Below are 18,665 nucleotides of genomic sequence, written 5' to 3'. Positions count from 1 at the left end.
CATCGAAAAGAGATAACCTGTAACCATAGATTTAGGTTTATGCATAGAGAAATGAACAATGAATATCTATGGGTTTGTGGAAATAACCGATTAGAGCAATGTTTATTTATGTTTGAGTTTTGACTGTAATTCCCCCAACAGCTGATCGGACACATTTTGACACAACTGATTTATAATTTGAATTTTCATCTCCGAATTATGTACAATTTGGGATTTTAACTCAGAATTTTAATAATATTTCAGAATTGGAATATTTTTTTCCTGTGATCGTACTAGTCCTCGAAAAGGAATATTGCTAAAAAAAATTTCGATAGGAGGCGATGAGGAGACGATACATTGGAGGTAGAGAGATTAAATTTAAATATATTTTTATTTGGTTTATTGAAACTTCCCTTATTCCTGTGTTTTCAAGCGTACACATGATGTCGATCACGTAATTTCTCATGATAACATCATGAATCAGTGTGAAAAGCGCTTTATATATCACTACGCGCAAGACTTTCCCAACATCACGTGATCGATTTTCAGTTTTAATATCAAATCTCTCCTTCAAATGACACATAAGCGAATTGACTGCTTTAGCTAAGGTTGCCTGAGTTTTAGTTTTTTCATCTTTCAAAGGTAAAGTTATTTTTGTTCATTATTTGAAAAGAAATATTATGGAATTTTTTATTTGTCCAACACATTGATTTTGAGTAGTTTATGTATTTGTCTAATTTTCATATTATTTTTATTCCGCGATTATGTCCGACTTGAAACGAAAAGCAAATACTTAATTTATTGAAATTTATTGAAATCCATTGAATATCTTTATATTTTGCTTCTAAATGTTGAAGTTTTTCATGATTTCTAATCGTAATATCGCGTATATTTAAACTTTTTTCCGAGAAGCCGGCTGCCGTGAAAGATCTCCATGACCTTTTTGACCTTGTCTCGTATTTTACGAACAAGTTTATTCAATATACAGATGGGTGCTCATATCAATAATCATTATCTATTTCATTTAATTTGTTATCTAACGTGAAGTGATTATATAGAGATGAGGTCTTCAATTACGAAAAAAATTGCATATGGTGAAATATTGCCTTTGACTTTGAGGGAGTTTTGGATTCTAATTTTATTTAATTTCCAGGTTGAGTATTTGAAGCAACATGGGTGACGCAGGTGAGAACTTTTGTGATTTCAAAATTAATAAAAAATCATAATACTTATCAGTAAATATCCTTTACTATTAATAAATATTTGTGTCATTTGATAAATGAAAAATGTTATTAGGAGCTCCTAAATTTGGTATCAATGGTTTTGGACGTATTGGTCGTCTTGTACTAAGGGCTGCTTTGGAAAGAGGCGCAGAGTGTGTTGGTGTAAATGATCCTTTCCTTGATGCAGCCTACATGGAATATCTCTTCAAATATGACTCCACCCATGGTCGTTTCAAGGGAGAAGTTAGCCATGATGATAAAAACCTCATCATTGATGGAAAAAAGATTGCAATCTTCAGTGAGAGGGATCCCAAAGTAAGTGAATAAATCACATACATAATATGTATTTTGATTTCAATGACAAAATTCATTGCAGGCCATTCCATGGGGCAAAGTTGGTGCCAAATATGTTGTAGAATCAACTGGAGTATTCACCACCATTGAGAAGGCCAAGGCTCATATTGAAGGAGGTGCAGCTAAGGTTATCATCTCTGCACCATCTGCAGATGCCCCTATGTATGTCTGCGGTGTCAATCTCGATGAGTATGACCCCAAGGCTCCTGTTATCTCAAATGCTTCCTGCACCACCAACTGCTTGGCTCCATTGGCCAAGGTCATCCATGATAAATTTGGAATTGTTGAAGGTATTTCAAAATTATTCTATTCTTTTATGAATAAATATAAGAGCTATTCGAATGAAATTTAATATAAAATTTGATCCTCATAGCTCAAGCTTTTGATCCAATAATTTTGAAGGCTAAAAAAATAAGTTAAATTTTGAGAAATTCGTATATGTAGAAATTGAGTAAACATCATGATTCTCTTTCGAATGTGTAATGCTAGATTGTAGCGAATAAAATAGTTTTCATCTAAACCTTTTTGGAGAAATGATTTTTTTCTTAATATTGCAGGCACTTCATCTCATAAGTCGCTTTTTATTGAAAAATGCTTTATTTCAGAAAATTCTAAGTATTAGATTGAAATGATGCACCATTCTGTAAAATTTGAACATTTATTATAATGCCATTCTTTTGTCAGGTTTAATGACTACAGTTCACGCAACCACTGCCACACAGAAAACTGTTGATGGTCCATCAGGAAAACTGTGGCGTGATGGACGTGGGGCTGCCCAAAACATCATTCCAGCATCCACTGGAGCTGCAAAGGCTGTAACCAAAGTCATCAAGTCCTTGGATGGAAAATTGACTGGTATGGCTTTCCGTGTGCCAACTGCTGATGTTTCCGTTGTGGATTTGACCTGTCGACTTGGTAAGCAACATAATTTTCAATCTTTTTCGTGATTAATCTCTAACCACATGTATTTTTTCAACAGAAAAGGGAGCTTCCATGGATGAAATCAAGAAAGCTGTGAAAGAAGCTGCCGATGGACCCATGAAAGGAATTTTGGGATACACCGAAGATGACGTTGTGTCTTCTGACTTCATTGGATGCACTTGTTCATCAGTCTTTGACGCTAAAGCCGGAATTTCCCTCAACCCCAACTTTGTTAAACTTATCGCGTGGTACGATAACGAATATGGATACTCTTGCAGAGTTGTTGACCTCATCAAACACATCAACACTAAGGCATAAGCGGCATTTGTGTGGAATAACTCTCTATAATCATTATAGAAATCTGGATGAGAAAAGTTTTTGTAGTGCATGTTGAAAGTGAAATATTTTCCGAATTATTTATCTTTGTTTTTTTTTTCACTTCGATTTAAGATATATCCACTGATAACATAATAAATGTAACTATTTAAGAATTTGTTTTATTTTTGAGGAACTCCTTATATTTCATTTAATATGAAGGGCTTTCATTCAAGGTTGATACATAGTTTTTCTTGTTTCGGATGCAACTTTTTCATTATAGCTAACCGATTAAATAATGAAATATTTGCATTAAAGAATCGAGGTTATAGATAAACTATGTTTTAATTTATTTATTACAACTCAACTCACAATAACGTAAACTATATAGACTCATTTAACAAAAAAAAAACGGTTCCTAAGGATAAATTGAGAAAAATTTGAACAAAGTTACTCAAGCTACCATTAGGCATTATTTGCCTCCTGCATTTTGAGTTCCTCCTTTTTAGCGGCAATCCTTTCAAGCCTTCTCCTTTTAGATTCACGGAACCTTGCTCTATGCGCTTCAGCCTCATCTTTCAAAGACTTGAGACGTGCATTCTCAGAATATTTCTTGAAGATGAACTCTGCCAAGACTCTCTTGTTCTTGAAAACGTTGCCTTTGACTTTCAAATACAGTTTCATGTAGAGGTGTTTGTCGATTTTTTTGTTTTCCCTGAATCTCCTGAGTAGGCGACGCAAGATTTGCATTCTTCTAGACCACAGTTCTTTTTTTGGGGTTCTGGCATTTCTGGTTCCCTTCCTTTTACCGAAACCGCAGTGACGTCCTTTTAGTCTGGCAGTTTTGTCCTTGCGTATTCTGTATTTCGAGTGGATTCTTGTTGGTTTGCAGAAAATGAAGCCGTCTTTCATCAAGACACGTATTTGTGCTCTGGAATTCGCGTTAGCAATGACGCTGGTTTCGTTTGGATCCAACCAAACTTTTTTCTTTCCACATCCTCTTATCGCTGCCGTGAGACGTTTTTGCAAACGTAAATTACTCATATTTATTGATAACCGTTGGAATTAACAAAATTACTTTCGATTGCACAATAAATATTCGAAATCTTATAAAACACAATGGCGCATGACAGGACTCGTGTCGTCATAGAAATAAGGAGAAACATAGAATATGAGATCAAACTGAAGCAAAATCGTGGTTTTATCACAGCAATATTTCGAATATTTTTAGTAATAAATGAAAGAAAGATTGCAGAAGATTTGGATCTTGTTCTACAAATAATTGAATAGCTACTATAATTGCCATTATCAACGTATAAATCCATTTCAATGTTGTACTTAGTATATTATCAGAAAACATCAGTTCAAAGGATTTTAAATCCGAATCCTGTGAAAAACAAAGAACAGAGGAAATAAAAAATTTGGAACTGCTATTCAGGAATAAATAGTATCAGTTATTGGAATTTTCCAATTCTCGATCATATTTTTTGCATTTAACAGTTCATACTTAGAGGAATGAATTATAAAGAATCATCAAGTGCGTATGTTAGGTAGCTATGGTAATTTTTTTTAAATTGGGATGACATATCATTCAATCTGTTAAATTGCTTTTTACAATAATTTTATTTGGAAAGTACCTTCTAAATTCTTGTGTAAAACTATTCATTCTTGAGAATCAATGGCTGCAGCGAAAAAACATTGCCAGTGTTCTGGACGAGCAGGAGCAGGAGGTGAGAATTTTTATTATCCAAAATTGTTCAATTTTGTTTCGAAAGGGAAACCAGAACTGTCAGCTTAATTGAATTTCCACGGTTACAAATAGTGTTTTCACGAAATTTTGCGAGCTGTTCGTTTGATTTATCTCCGGTTATTAATTCTTTTCGCGCTGTAAAAATTTGTTGATAACTACAGTATGTCCAAGAAGCAATGTCAGTGTAGTGGAGGAGGTACAGGGGGAGGTAAAAAACAACACGAATACTAATGATGACAGTTTGACATACGCCAGTTATGGTTACTTTTTATACCATTATACCGATTGTATTTTTAGGAGTACCCAAATTTGGTATCAATGGATTTGGACGTATTGGACGTTTGGTGCTGAGAACATCAATGGAAAGAGGAGCAGAATGCGTAGGCGTCAATGATCCTTTCTTAGATGCTGCTTATATGGAGTATCTATTCAAGTACGACTCGACCCATGGTAGGTTTAAGGGTGACGTTAGCCACGAGGACAAAGCCCTGGTTATAAATGGGAGAAAGATTCCGATTTTCAACGAGAAAGACCCCAAGGTAGGTTGACAATAGTCTAGCCACCATGTCGATTTAATAGAAAATTTAAGTTTTTTATGTTGGTACTAATGCTGTTTATAGAGATCATAGAGTAATAAACATAAGTCGAGGAAGTACACGCAATTTTTACATGTCCCTAACATGGTTAGATTAGGTACATTGTCGGATTGTGATATATTTTTAAATCCATAATTTTACTATATCATTATGAATGTATATTAGATTGAATGAATTATATCTATTTGAGTGATTCCCGATTAAATATGCAAATTCGAATATTTGGAATCCGATATTTTTCCTAATTGTCGAATTTATAATAAGCAGAATATTTATTATTTTCTGTATCTACCTGATGAAATCCAAGGTTTGGCAACTTTTGCTCTCCTAGTGTCATCAGTTGTTACACGTCGTTTGGCGCGCTTGAAGTTTGCTTTCTTAATTTCTGATATATTTAGGTATTTATTTTAATATATTTTGAGTTGATATGAAACGTTGATTCACTATGGGAATAAGCAGTGAGTTCTTTGTGTAGAAACTCGCGAATTGATTGAAATATCGTATCGCTGATATGTTTTCATTCCGCGCGCTTCATGTCAAATTTGATAGTTCATATTGGGGACCAAAGGACCCCGCACGTTTAGTACGGGAAATGGCTTTCCGTGAATTTGGCTGAATTTTTGATATGTTGTAGTTCTTGATGAACTGATCAGAAAAGTCCGTAGCCACAAAGCTCAAAAATGGACAGTTTTCGAGATATGGAGCTTTGAAAATGGATTTTTTGCAATTTTTTGGGTTTTTGCTCATCAATCGGGGAGCTCTCATTTATGGTTTTGATGGAATTTGGATGTTCGGCGGCCAGAACCCGACTGAGAAATGATCTACCTTGGTTATATTAGGCACCGCCATCGATAATTTTTTATACACTGCTCCACATTGGCTATGAAATGAGATACAAAATCCAAGATCTTCCATACATCTTTTCATGCCACACAGAATAATTCACATGACCGAGAAACGACATATTGTGAGATTTTTTTAAGAGAGACCATAATAACTGAATCCTCATATATCTGATGTCCAATAATATCAAATATGTTAGCCAAAATGTTCATAACCAGGCACCGCTAGCTGTAATGGGGGAAAATGGGAAAATCATAATCATATATCCTCAGGGATAACAATTGTGATCACTATTGATGTCATTTACATATGATATGTGATTTGTTTCTCACAAATCTCGATAATCTGACAATGGGGTGCCAAGACATTTTCCTCAGAATGTCTCGAAATTGATGATAGCATCTCACAGACAAACGAATCCGTGAAAATGTCTGCAGTTTTGATACAATACAGTACTATCTGGGTAGAATATAGAAGTCGAAGTGTTGGAAGCTAACTATGAATGGAACTTCCGATATTAACCCACGAATTCTTGAAAATAATTTTTTTTTTCTATGAACTTTAAGAACTTCACACATACGAATGAAAATTATCTAATAATATGATCGTTGGCAAAATGAACGAGTATATCAATCAAAAACAATATAATAATGAGAATAACATTCATAATAATAATAACAATAATGATAATTTTGCCCTCGATTCGATTCATAATATTCTAAATGATTTCTTGCGATTGCTAATATAATTTCAAATTGTTTTTTGTTTATTATCATTATTGTTATTATTATTATGAATGTCACTCTCATTATTATATTGTTTTTGATTGATCTACTCATTCATTTAGCCAACGATCATATTATTAGATAGTATTCATTCGTATGTGTGAAGTTCAAAAAGTTCATAGAAAAAAAAATTATTTTCAAGAATTCGTGGGTTAATATCGGATGTTCCATTCATAGTTAGCTTCCAACACTTGGACTTCTATATTCTACCCGTATAGTACTATATTGCATCAAAACTGCAGACATTTTCACGGATTCGTTTGTCTGTGAGATGCTATCATCAATTTCGAGACATTCCAAGGAAAATGTCTTGGCACCCCATTGTCAGATTATCGAGATTTGTGAGAAACAAATCACATATCATATGTAAATGAGATCAATAGTGATTACAATTGTTATCCCCGAGGAAATATGATTATGATTTTCCCATTTTCCCCCATTACAGCTCGCGATGCCTGGTTATGAACATTTCGGCTAACATATTTGATATTATTGGACATCAGATATATGAGGATTCAGATATTATGGCCTGTCTTAAAAAAATCTCACAATATGTCGTTTTTCGGTCATGTGAATTATTCTGGCGTCATCTTGTGGCTTGAAAAGATGTATGGAAGATCTTGGATTTTATATCTCATTTCATAGCCAATGTGGAGCAGTGTATAAAAAATTATCGATGGCGGTGCCTAATATAACCAAGGTAGATCATTTCTCAGTCGGGTTCTGGCCGCCGAACATCCAAATTCCATCAGAACCAGAAATGAGAGCTCCCCGATTGATGAGCAAAAACCCCAAAAATTGCAAAATATCCATTTTCAAAGCTCTATATCTCGAAAACTGTCCATTTTTGAGCTTTGTGGCTAAGGACTTTTCTGATCAGTTCATCAAGAACTACAACATATCAAAAATTCAGCCAAATTCACGGAAAGCCATTTTCCGTACTAAACGTGCGGGGTCCTTTGCTTACTGAAAATGACATATGCCCATTTTATCTATGTTTATGACCCTGAGAAAGAGATCTAAGGAAATCCATCAACACTTTTTTGGTTTTTTCAAGACCGTTTTTTTTTTAATTCACTCCTCTATAGATTTATTTAAACCCCATCCCCTAATGTATTTTCAGCAAATACCGTGGGGAAAAGTAGGCGCCCTCTATGTGGTTGAATCGACGGGAGTCTTCACAACAACGGACAAGGCTTCGGCCCACATAGACGGGGGCGCCAAAAAGGTCATCATTTCGGCCCCATCCGCTGATGCGCCCATGTACGTCTGCGGCGTCAATCTGGACGACTACGACCCCAACGCCCCCGTCATCTCCAACGCTTCCTGCACCACCAACTGCCTCGCGCCCTTGGCCAAGGTCATCCACGACAATTTCGAGATCGTTGAAGGTGAGAGCGAAAGTAGAAAGATGTCCAAGCTTCCTAACTTTTACTGATCATTCAATCGTTCTGGCAACACCGTACATTATTTTTGTCCCTCCTCCTCTGGGCACATATTGACAGATAACGAGAATATCACGTGGTGATGTTACCTTTAAAGGGGTTGCATTTTGGGACGTGGTTTTTTCCATATTCAATCACGTCTCGAAATACCTGCGGCAGCATAACTTCCGTTTCAGAAATGAGCGCTATTCAGTGGTATGAAATTTACTCAAGAGGAATTATTGGTCAACGGTTCTTTGAGGAAAATGAATTTGAAACAAGTAAAATGAAAAAATTCAATAATCAAACAAAAATCCTGTTGACAAAAGGTCACCAGCTAGCTCTAAGGGTTATGGACTTGGGTAACACTTGGTTCCAACAAGACTGTGCAACGGCACATACTGCAAGAGCTTCGATTGGTGTAAGGCAACACTTTCCAGAGCGTCTTATTTCAATTAGAAGCGATTTGGGGTGGCCTACCCGCTCTAATGATTCGGCTCCTTCTGATTTTCAGTTTCTCTGGCAAGTTTGTTTGTTGGCCACTTCATTTCCTTCAATTCTCGAGTGACTAGGAATCGAGACCAAACAGACCTTGTTATTCTTGCCTATGACACTGAGTTTTCTTCCGCACTCCAAAACCATTTGATCTTCAAAAACTAAAACTCATGGTATATCATAAAAGACAAATTAAATATTTCCGATTCATAAAATGGCCTTTATAATAATAAAATTTATTTAGCACCCGGCTAGTACAAAAAATAGAAAATCAACACAACAATAATATAATCATTCACATTTCTCTGAAGTGGCCATTCAATCTTCCGCAGAATGCACCCAAAGATGGTGCCGTCTTAATTTCCTCTGGGAGACCATTATACAAACGAACACCCTCATAGAACAAGGACTTCTGTAAAGAAGTTGTTCTCACTGTGCAGATATTGAAGTTTTTTGCTGACCTAATATTGTAGTCATAAACATTTCCTCTTCTTCCTAAGAAATCTTTTAGATATCGTGGTACAAGATCATGCTCTATCTTGTAAATTAGGGTTAGATTGGCCTTCTTGATATTTTTTTCCACAGGTAACCAGTTCAATTCATTATGCATGACTACTAAAGGTGTGAGCTTACTATATCTTAGGATTATTCTCATGGATTTATTCTGTTGAACTTGAAGTCTACTTATATCTCCTTGTGTACATGATACCAGCAGTGCAGAACAATAATTAAAATGGGGCATAATGATTGTATTGAAGACCTGTCTCCTGGTCCACTCCGACAAAAAGGCAGAAATACGATCAAAAAATGAATTCTTCCCTAATTTCCTGCACATATAGTCAATGTGCAGAGAAAACTCAATTGCGGATCCAATACAACACCCAGATATTTAATCTCTGAGACATAATCTATATTCACTTCATTAATACATACTCTCAAATTTGATTCAGAAAATTTTTTACAATCTGATTTTGAACCTAAAACCATACATTTTGTTTTGAAAGTATTCAGTTTCAATCTGTTTATCAAGTTTCGAAAGAAGGAAGTTATGCTGCCTCTATGAATTGGAACATCTTAGTTTGATTATTTGTCGCTTACCATCCTCCTTGAACCTTCGTCCTAATTTTTCAGGTCTGATGACCACCGTCCACTCGACCACCGCCACACAGAAGACGGTGGACGGTCCTTCCGGCAAGTTGTGGCGTGATGGACGTGGCGCCGCTCAGAATATCATACCCGCCGCCACCGGTGCCGCCAAGGCCGTCACCAAGGTCATCAAGTCCCTGGAAGGGAAGTTGACCGGTATGGCCTTCAGAGTGCCGACGCCGGATGTATCGGTGGTAGACTTGACTTGTCGACTCGGTAAGTTAGACAAGTTTTCAACTGGCACGCCCGGACAAGTTTGGTCAAGTTCACCAAGTGCATTTTTCAAGGGATCAATTTTTTTATTTTGATTTCCACGTTACTTTATCAGATGATCTTTCAAATTTACATTATAGAAACCTCGTAGATAGTTTGGATATACAGGGTGTTAGTTCACTAAGTTCGACAAACTTCAGGAAGTGATGCTGAATGAAAAAATGAGTACAGTTTGCTTCGTAGCTCGAGATACTTGATTTTTTTTTTAAATTGACTATTTATTTCTCTAAAACCGGTCGAGAGGTTCTAATGAAATTCAGTTGGTTTCAAGATGTTCTTCTTGCACATTTATGTATTGGAATGCAATTAAGAATTTTACATACATAGGCGTACAACTTTGCTTCCGTCATTTTTTTCCGAAATTCGAGGCTTTATTGTAAAAAAAACTAATTATAGTTTTATGATTTAAAGTACTGCCCATCCCTGGCCACTACTTTCTGCCATCTTTCGGGCAGCATACGAATCTCGCGTAGCATCTTTTGAAGCGATCCACGAATCGTCTGGAGATTACGGTGGGATGGGTAGGACTTCCTATTTCAACGTTTCTAAGTATGTCTTGACCACTTTCGCAACATGGGGTCGAGCATTGTCATGCTGTAAAATCACTTTAACATGTCTCTCGTTGTATTGCGTCCGTTTGTCTCTCAATGCTCGTTTCAAACGCATTAATTGCGTTTGATAATTATGGCCTGTGACTGTTTCAGTCGTTTTTAACAACACATAATACACCTCGCCGAGCTGATCCCAACAAATACTGAGCATGACCTTGGAACCGCGAATATTCGGTTTGGCGTTCGACGTGGAAGCATGGGCGGGATATCCCCATGATTTTCTGCGCTTGAGATGATCGTAATGAACCCATTCTTCGTCTCCAGTCACAATGCGATGCAGAAATCCCTTCCGTCTTTGCCTTGCAAGCAGCTGTTCACTAGCAAACAAACGCCGTTGAAACCACTTTCGGCACGTTCTTTCACTAATAGCGGTTTCACCATCGGTATTTGAGAGCATTCGAAGAGCCTCAGCTGCAGATTTCTTCATATCAAAGCAGAAAATTAAAACCTCCCGCTAATGACGAGAATTTTTCTCGTAAGCTGACATGTTTAATCGAAAATAACTTCATGGTGCACACACAAATCGACTAATATTTCGATGGCGTTATGTTTAGAAATACCTAAGCTTATTGAAAGACATCTACGATCTGTTTATTTCGAATACCACTTACCTTACCGCTACAACCATCTATTGCAAAACGGCGGAAGCAAAGTTGTACACTTAATAAAATAATAAATGATGAAATAATTTCAAACTGACCTACAATCCTCTGAATATCTACAGGAAAAGGCGCCTCCTACGATGACATCAAGAGGGTGGTAAAGGAAGCGTCGGAAGGACCATTGAAGGGCATCCTAGGCTACACCGAGGATGAGGTCGTTTCTACCGATTTCGTGGGAGATACACACTCCTCGATTTTTGACGCCAAGGCTGGTATTTCGTTGAACAACAACTTTGTCAAGCTCATCTCTTGGTATGACAATGAATACGGGTACTCCAGTAGGGTGGTGGATTTGATCAAGTATGTCCACAGCAAGAGTTAAGGACTAGAACAATGAAGTTCCTCCAATGTGATCTTTGAAGTCTTCAATAAATATATGTCATTGAATAGTTGTTGTTTTTGTTCAGCAATAAGAATTTTCCCAGTTTAGCAATAGAGAATAAACAAAAAAAATAAATTTTAAATATAAATTTAACATTCATTCATTAATTCTCCAACTCTGTTACTCTGCTCAATTAAATTCTTTCTGAAGTCTAAGATTAGCACTATTCGAGACAAAGACTGGTTCCGAATGTGTTGAAAAATTGCACTTAATTGAAAAAATTTTCTAATTCGGAAACATGCACTGTCCTAAACAGTTTTTGCTTTACGAAATTCAAGTTTGTATTTCGCAAAATAAAAATTTGCACTTTATAGGACGAATACTTTGTGAAAGGATGATTTGCACTATACAAAACATCGCACTAGAGGTGATACAAATTTGAACACTACTGATGATTTCAAATACTGCACTTTTGACATCTCAATCGAAATAAAAATTTGCACTTCCTTTTCTGGGAATCAAATATTTGCAGTTCATGAAACGAAAAATGGTATTTCGCGTAATAATGGTTCGAAGTTATCTACAAAATAGTTTCAACATTGAGAAAAACCAGTTTGCACCAATAAAAACAATTTGCACATTTTTTAGAGAAACTTAAACTTATTGCAATTTCTTGAGAAGTAAAGTCTGGTTTTCCTACCAAGTAATCTATCCATCTGAAGATTTGTACTTCGTGAAAACAGCATATAGAATAGGTTTGCAGTGATCGAATGAAAAAAATTGCACTAAAGTTGATGAAAAATTGCACTCTCCGTAACAAAGTCGTTCTTTGCAAAGATATAGATCGCACTTTGAAAACTGAGGTTTGCATTGATCGATCAAAAAATTGCACTGAAAAGGATGAAAAATTGCACCCAAAGTAGTAAAAATTCAAGGTACCTTATTTCGACACCAGTAATTATTTCCAAGAATATGGTTTAGACTTTGAAAAGCTAAGGTTTGCACTAATCGTAACAAAAATTTGCACTAGGCATGAGGGAAAATTGCACCCAACGACCAACAGGGAAAAATTCAAGCCACCACATTTCTGATTTTCGATCCAAATTTGGATCAAGCGCCTCGAAATGACATTGACAAACAGTTTCAAACAGCGATCGAACATGTCATTATGTTCGAAACTTTATTACCCTTATTTATTTTATTGATTCCGAGCTGTCGCACTTTTCGTGCTCCAAATGTTGGTACCACTCTTTTCACAGAATCAGACCTTAACAAGCAATGCTGGGACTCGGACAGTATATCTTTACTGCACTCCAGGATGTTTTTGGAGCTGCTACTACCTTGTCCAAGGGTTCTCTACGAGCTGGACAATGAGTTCTCTGTAGACTTGATTAAGTATTTTAGTCTGGTACTGACCACCATGCATTCTTTTCCTGATGGAAGGAAGAAGCAGCTGAGTATATACGCTATGGAGGATATTATTGGTGAGTCTGAGTAGTACAATATAATATAGGAAGACCTAGACGTTGTTCTTTCCTAGCAAAAGTTATCCAGACATCATGATTCACTCAATAGAAGCAGCAACTTGTTGAAAGAACCTTTTTAATTTTATTTCATCTTCACCATACATGTTCAGAAAATACAAGCTTATCAACAATCTGACTTGAATTCACCAAATGATTACAGGTGGCTACTTCCACTCTCTCATCTTGCCAATAGCTAGATTCTCTTACTACTCAGGAATCATCAATTGGAGGAGCATGAGGAGGTTGAACCGTTATTACAACCAACTCAAAGAAGTCCTTAGGACGGAAGGACAAGGCTGGGCACCACCAAGACCCCAAAACTGTAAGTTACCAATAATTGAATAATAATCTGAGGGTTCCATACCTGACCGATTCCACGTTGACCATCATCGGGTAAAATTTTCTTTCAAGGATGAACATTTTTACCTTGCCATTTCCAGGGGAAAACTACGACGCCAGAAGACTTCCGATGCGCCCAAAAACAGCATGTCTCGAAGGGGAGGTACCATGCAGCAATATCCGTCTTTACCGACGTCTAAAGTGCTGCGACGATATGAAGACCTGCGGTAGATGCATGAAGGTAGCGGTACCAGTCCCGTTTTTCGACTGCAAGATGAAGCCCCACGCTTTGGCAGTGCCCTTCAAGAACTGCCCCCTCTTCGACGTCAATTCTGGAAGATCAGCCTACGTCCTGATCAGGTTTTTCGTACAGAGCTACCGCTGCCTGTACTGCAAGTGCAACCACGCAGATTGTCTGTCGATCTTCAGGAGCAACCTGTACACCTGGTTGATGGACGAGGTGGTGCCGAGGTTCAATGATGACAAGACCTACGTGGCCTTTGGCGGGGTGATAAGGCTCATCAAGACGTTGGAGTGTCAAGGTTTGGTTTAGTTTCATGGCTTTTATCTGCTTGGTTTAGTTGTTGTGGTTTTTTGGTTTTATGGAGATCTCTTTTTGTTGTTAGATAGATTATCAGAGTTTTTCCATCAACGTTGATGTCTCAAGTCTGAGTTTTTTGCTTTAGGGACAAGGGCTTCTACTAGAAGGGAAAATTGTTATGTTATACGTGATAACCAGTAAGTAGACTGGTAGCCTTCTCATCTTGCTTCTTGTAACCTTAGAATTGAAAGGTTCGTTCACCTTTTCTTTTTATGGATTTTACACTTTCTTGCTCTTTTTCAATTTCTTTTCATTCGATACTTTCTCCATTTTACTTTGTACCAATCTCTATAAAATTGAGACATATCTCTCATATCAAATTTTTTTAGTAGCAAGAGACCCTTAAGTAAATGAAGTCTTCGAACTCTTCGAAAATTCTGACAATACGATTTTTCTGCGATTCCTAGATAAGAATAGAATCAAACATTTTATAGTTATTGTTCGCTTAGATTCTTATTTTTTCTGGTCTGTCCTGTAAATGTTGACAGACGAGAGTATAATGACTGGACAATCTATAGAGAAATTAATTACATCTAATTATGAATGCTTGTAGGTGTTAGGCACGTTGACTTGCTTCATGAGAGGCAGTGCTACAACAGAATGGCCGGTGTTAGTGAAGATCCGTTTATAGAGGTACGTCGATTGTAATAAAATTAACATTTTCACACTTACAAGTTGATGTTACAGTATACAAGGCATAAGCTGAAGGTGATACTGATAGCTCTATTGATCGTCCTCTTATTATGGTTCCTGTTGGCTTCCTGCATCATTTGCTGTAGGATGGCGAGAAGTAAGTATAAAAAAATGGAAAATATTTTGTCTTATTGATTTTTTTTCTGATTTCGTTAAACAGAGAGGTGTACTTGCGGAAAGCCAGCGAGAAGTGAATCTAGGTAAGCTTTTTTTTTAATTTTTATCGAACCGAATTGAAATTGTTATTTGGTATTTCAGCAAATCCAGATCAGGAGGTTCAAGTAAGTAGGAGTCACAAAAAATTGCAATAAAATTGTTAAGAGGAAATCAGGAAAGTAAAGATGTAGCTGTACATCTGACTGTAATATAGTTATGGTTTTTTATTCACAATGTTTTGTTGAATGAGGCTGTTAAATTTTTAAATATATTATAGGAAAATCTTCAACGTTGCTGGAGAAGATTCTGGGAGAGAAGTAAGTTGTTTTATTTTACTCCAGTCTCTTTCTAAAATGTAATTCGTATTTCAGAGGGAAGAGACGCAAATTGTGGTGCAGTTGTGGTAGTAAAAGTGAGTATTATTATTATAATTGTTCAATATCGAAAAAAGGCAAAAACAAAATATTAGAGAGAAGAGAGACTTCTCACAGAGGCCTTACAGCATTGAGATAGACAAGTGACCATCAACTTTTCCTTTTTGCTTGTGTATTTTGCTGTAATACTGTATTTCTTTTAAGAACGCTCCACCTTTATTTCACTTCTACAGCTATTAGATGTGTACAAATGTGTGCAACATGAAGAAAGTTTTCTAAAAAAAAAACGGAAAACTGATGACTGGATTTATTGTATACGAAATCTCAAATTATCCAGGTATGATTTGCTGCATCTGCAAAGTGCCCAGTTGCCTATGCTACAATAAGATGAACCGGCGATACGTCCAATATGATCTTTCATTGAATTCTTGGTTTTTTTCACATATTAACATTTCCTATTGAATTTTTTTTGTCAAACAATAATTGTTATTTGTTTCCAGCTTACTACTCCCTCACGGATGACACCAGCAGAGCGAAGACCTCTACTCCAAAATCCGAAGATTCCAGTCCGAAATCCCTCCCGTCCAGTCCTAAATCTAGCTCTCCAAGGACGTACTTCAGCTCAGACTCCCAGTCTCGATCTTCCAGAGGAGACATTCAGGCCTACTCCGCGGTGGAAGAGTCCATCTCTATCATCAAGGGTAGCACTTCTGGAGAGTCCAGGGGACTACCACCCATTGTGGAGATGTCCGAGAAGTCCACGGCGAGCGACAGCAAGGGCAAGGTGAAGTTTGGACCATCGGTGTCGAGGTCTGCCACAGGTGAGGAGTTTGTTTGTGTTGAGAGGAAGATAAATCAATACTATACGGAGATGTGGTAGGTTTGAGCTTGACTATTTGGGAGAATGGGAATTGGGTGGGGTTGAAAGAAGCTTTGAGGTTGATTGTCAAGGCTGTTCAAGACTTAAAATACGGAATGAGTCTTATTATAACCTTACTTTGGTTGCTAGTTGTGAAAGAACTAAGCTGATGGCTGCAATAGAAGATATCAATAGTTTTCTTCAACATGGCTGTCATACTGTTGCTTCAAAAATCACTGTTGGAGGTTAGGATCAGCAGAATGTGCCCAAAATTTCTTACTTCGAGAAACAAAATGCATAAAATGTCTGAGTGAATATGGAGTTGGATCATCCTTGCAGTAACTACTAGATATTATTGAAACTCCCTAAGTCATCGTTAAAATCTTATACGAAATAATTATCAAGCCCAAGTCAAGATGGCATGATAGATCATCAGGTCTCAGGCAAGGTTCAGTAAAAGGTGGCCAAAGTAGCACGTTTTTATGAAGTTAAAATAGCTCTTTTTTAAGCTTAGGACTAGTGGGCACTACATACCTCAAGATTTTAGTGATTAGAAGACACATTTTATTTCCGATGATACTACTTCTGGACCGAAATACAAGTTGTTCTTTCTTTTCAGAGGCTAGTGCAACAGGTACAGATAAGAGGGATTCCTTATCAGAGCTGGAATCCTCAGTGTCGATACCAGCAAAGACGCAGAGATCGACGAAAGCAGACAGCTTAGATTCTGGGTGAGTATGATGAGAAGTGTAGGGGATTTTAGAAACAGTACGACCAGTTTCATAATCAATGCGAAAAGGCGGCTTTTGGTAAAGAACACTTTGTTAGAATGCGCCTTTAAAGAAAGCTTAAAAGTGGCTCCGGTTCCATACACATAATCTGACCGTCTTTTAGTGAAAGCTTCCTTTTATTCGTAACGGCCGAGTTTCCTAGAGTTAGCTATTCTGAGATCTATGTGAGGTTATGTTTTGTATGTTTCTGCGTGAACAAAAAGAATCCTTTTTCTTGCCATAAAGGACCACTATCCGAACTACATGATGAAGGACACTTCATCAAAGCTTTCTTAACCTTAATTGGTTTATGGAACTGGTTTCATTTTGAAAATGAGACTTCTCACGGAAAAGGAGAGATTACTTTCGATTCTGAAACTGGCCTTAAGGAGAATTGGAAACTACCTCTTCATTGCCTGTTGTGTTAATTCTTCTGGTTTAACTTCACTTATTTCGATGAATTACTTTGTTGAGTTGAGTCAGATTTCCATGTTTTGGATTGTAGCTTGTTCAGTATTTTAGTTTTTGCACTTTGTTTCTCAGTTGAACTGTGAATGCTGCCCAAGATATTTTTTCCAAATATCATTAGATTTTCTATCTACTGGCCGAATGTAAAACTGATAGATGCCTACAGATTTCGGAATTCCATGTTCTCTTTACTGAGAAATTCTGCTGAGGTAGTATCAGCTCGATGTTTGTTAAACTGAAAATAGAAAAAAATCACTACTTTTTCTTCTAGATGAGAAGTTGATTTACACAGGTCTTTCTGTCATTGAATAAAAACTTATCATTTGAAAAATCGAGAAATATTATTCCTTTTTATTCATTCAGTTCAATATTTTTGCAGGAAATCTGGCAGTATACAGGTGAGTCAACATAATTGAAATTTAACAAACCACTATTCGAATATACTGCTCCACTAAAGTTGGGGATGTGAAGGTAAATGCAGCGTAGTATTTGAAAATATTTATTATTATTTATTGTCTGTATCTATGATTGCAGCATTTGATTTTATACAGGGTGAAAAACTAAGATTTCGCCAATTTCTGAGGATTTGAGGAAAATATTATCCTTAGATTTCGTGGAGCAGTTATATTCAAATTTGAATTTCAGCAAATGAAATGTTAAAACTTTCAAAAGGAAACAAAGCAAAAGCTTTAAATTGTGTGAATTGAAACAATTACTTCTTTTCTTCAAATTTTTATTTACAGGAGGATTCACAGGCTCATTGTTACAGCGATGACAGCGATTTAGCTACTGAAGAAACTGGAAGGTAAGGACATTTTTCAGGTGTTGCAGTATATGTACATAATTCATGAGCGACTTTAAAATCCTTCTTCTCTAATTTAATTCTCTGTTTAAAATTCAAATTTTGTATGATGTCATATGTTTATATTCCTGAGGATCTAGATTATGGGGAATTTTTTCTTATTTTCAATTTTTTTGCAGAACTGACATATCTAGTGATTCTATAGAACAGTTACCACCTCGTTGAGAGGGAGGTGCCAGGAAGTTAGTTATGAGGTATTAAGAATAAAATATTATATTATGGATATATAATTATATATCTTTATGTAGAAAAAAAGGAAACTATATGCAATAAAATATTTTTTTATTTAAATTGTACATCAATTTCTGGTAGACCGCT

General features: G+C 36.5%; 4 protein-coding genes across 5 annotated transcripts; 3 read left to right on the top strand and 1 right to left on the bottom strand.

The window, feature by feature from the left end:
• The first annotated feature begins 497 nt into the window (after window positions 1-497).
• Window positions 498-2,965, top strand: LOC123683514 (glyceraldehyde-3-phosphate dehydrogenase 2-like). Its single transcript, XM_045622605.1, has 6 exons — window positions 498-621; window positions 1,133-1,164; window positions 1,276-1,517; window positions 1,579-1,846; window positions 2,241-2,471; window positions 2,536-2,965. The coding sequence occupies exons 2-6, from the start codon at window positions 1,152-1,154 to the stop codon at window positions 2,793-2,795; spliced, it is 1,014 nt and encodes a 337-aa protein (XP_045478561.1). The 5' UTR covers window positions 498-621; window positions 1,133-1,151; the 3' UTR covers window positions 2,796-2,965.
• Window positions 2,966-3,127: 162 nt separating this feature from the next.
• On the bottom strand, window positions 3,128-3,945 carry LOC123683516 (60S ribosomal protein L19-like). Its single transcript, XM_045622606.1, has one exon. The coding sequence runs from the start codon at window positions 3,834-3,836 to the stop codon at window positions 3,258-3,260; it is 579 nt and encodes a 192-aa protein (XP_045478562.1). The 5' UTR covers window positions 3,837-3,945; the 3' UTR covers window positions 3,128-3,257.
• Window positions 3,946-4,353: 408 nt separating this feature from the next.
• Window positions 4,354-11,764, top strand: LOC123682265 (glyceraldehyde-3-phosphate dehydrogenase 1-like). 2 transcript variants are annotated; one of them, XM_045620803.1, is made up of 5 exons: window positions 4,354-4,522; window positions 4,840-5,081; window positions 7,890-8,157; window positions 9,817-10,047; window positions 11,440-11,764. In XM_045620803.1, the coding sequence occupies exons 1-5, from the start codon at window positions 4,471-4,473 to the stop codon at window positions 11,697-11,699; spliced, it is 1,053 nt and encodes a 350-aa protein (XP_045476759.1). In that variant the 5' UTR covers window positions 4,354-4,470; the 3' UTR covers window positions 11,700-11,764. The 2 variants fall into 2 exon arrangements, with proteins under 2 accessions (XP_045476759.1, XP_045476760.1); XM_045620804.1 differs by lacking the exon at window positions 4,354-4,522 and adding an exon at window positions 4,593-4,750.
• Window positions 11,765-12,825: 1,061 nt separating this feature from the next.
• LOC123682264 lies at window positions 12,826-18,638 on the top strand. Its single transcript, XM_045620802.1, has 14 exons — window positions 12,826-13,183; window positions 13,386-13,547; window positions 13,666-14,106; window positions 14,719-14,798; window positions 14,853-14,955; window positions 15,019-15,058; window positions 15,117-15,139; window positions 15,292-15,331; window positions 15,386-15,426; window positions 15,889-16,209; window positions 16,867-16,978; window positions 17,865-17,883; window positions 18,229-18,290; window positions 18,467-18,638. Exons 1-14 carry the CDS (start codon window positions 12,868-12,870, stop codon window positions 18,510-18,512), a joined length of 1,806 nt encoding a protein of 601 aa, XP_045476758.1. The 5' UTR covers window positions 12,826-12,867; the 3' UTR covers window positions 18,513-18,638.
• The last annotated feature ends 27 nt before the right edge of the window (window positions 18,639-18,665 follow it).

This window comes from Harmonia axyridis, chromosome 6 (assembly GCF_914767665.1).
Source record: "Harmonia axyridis chromosome 6, icHarAxyr1.1, whole genome shotgun sequence".
Taxonomy (NCBI): Eukaryota; Metazoa; Arthropoda; class Insecta; order Coleoptera; family Coccinellidae; genus Harmonia; species Harmonia axyridis.
The sequence above is the reverse complement of the archived record's forward strand: the minus strand, read 5'-3'. Positions and strand labels throughout refer to the sequence as shown.

Coding starts and splice junctions, on each gene's coding strand:
- LOC123683514 (XM_045622605.1), top strand. Junction 1,518..1,578: donor TCAGTGAGAGGGATCCCAAA/GTAAGTGAATAA, acceptor AATTCATTGCAG/GCCATTCCATGGGGCAAAGT. Junction 2,472..2,535: donor GGATTTGACCTGTCGACTTG/GTAAGCAACATA, acceptor TTTTTTCAACAG/AAAAGGGAGCTTCCATGGAT.
- LOC123682264 (XM_045620802.1), top strand. CDS start 12,868: ATGTTCGAAACTTTATTACCCTTATTTATTTTATTGATTCCGAGCTGT. Junction 14,799..14,852: donor GTGAAGATCCGTTTATAGAG/GTACGTCGATTG, acceptor TTGATGTTACAG/TATACAAGGCATAAGCTGAA. Junction 14,956..15,018: donor TTGCTGTAGGATGGCGAGAA/GTAAGTATAAAA, acceptor TTCGTTAAACAG/AGAGGTGTACTTGCGGAAAG.
- LOC123682265 (XM_045620803.1), top strand. CDS start 4,471: ATGGCTGCAGCGAAAAAACATTGCCAGTGTTCTGGACGAGCAGGAGCA. Junction 4,523..4,839: donor TGGACGAGCAGGAGCAGGAG/GTGAGAATTTTT, acceptor TTGTATTTTTAG/GAGTACCCAAATTTGGTATC. Junction 5,082..7,889: donor TCAACGAGAAAGACCCCAAG/GTAGGTTGACAA, acceptor ATGTATTTTCAG/CAAATACCGTGGGGAAAAGT.
- LOC123683516 (XM_045622606.1), bottom strand. CDS start 3,836: ATGAGTAATTTACGTTTGCAAAAACGTCTCACGGCAGCGATAAGAGGA.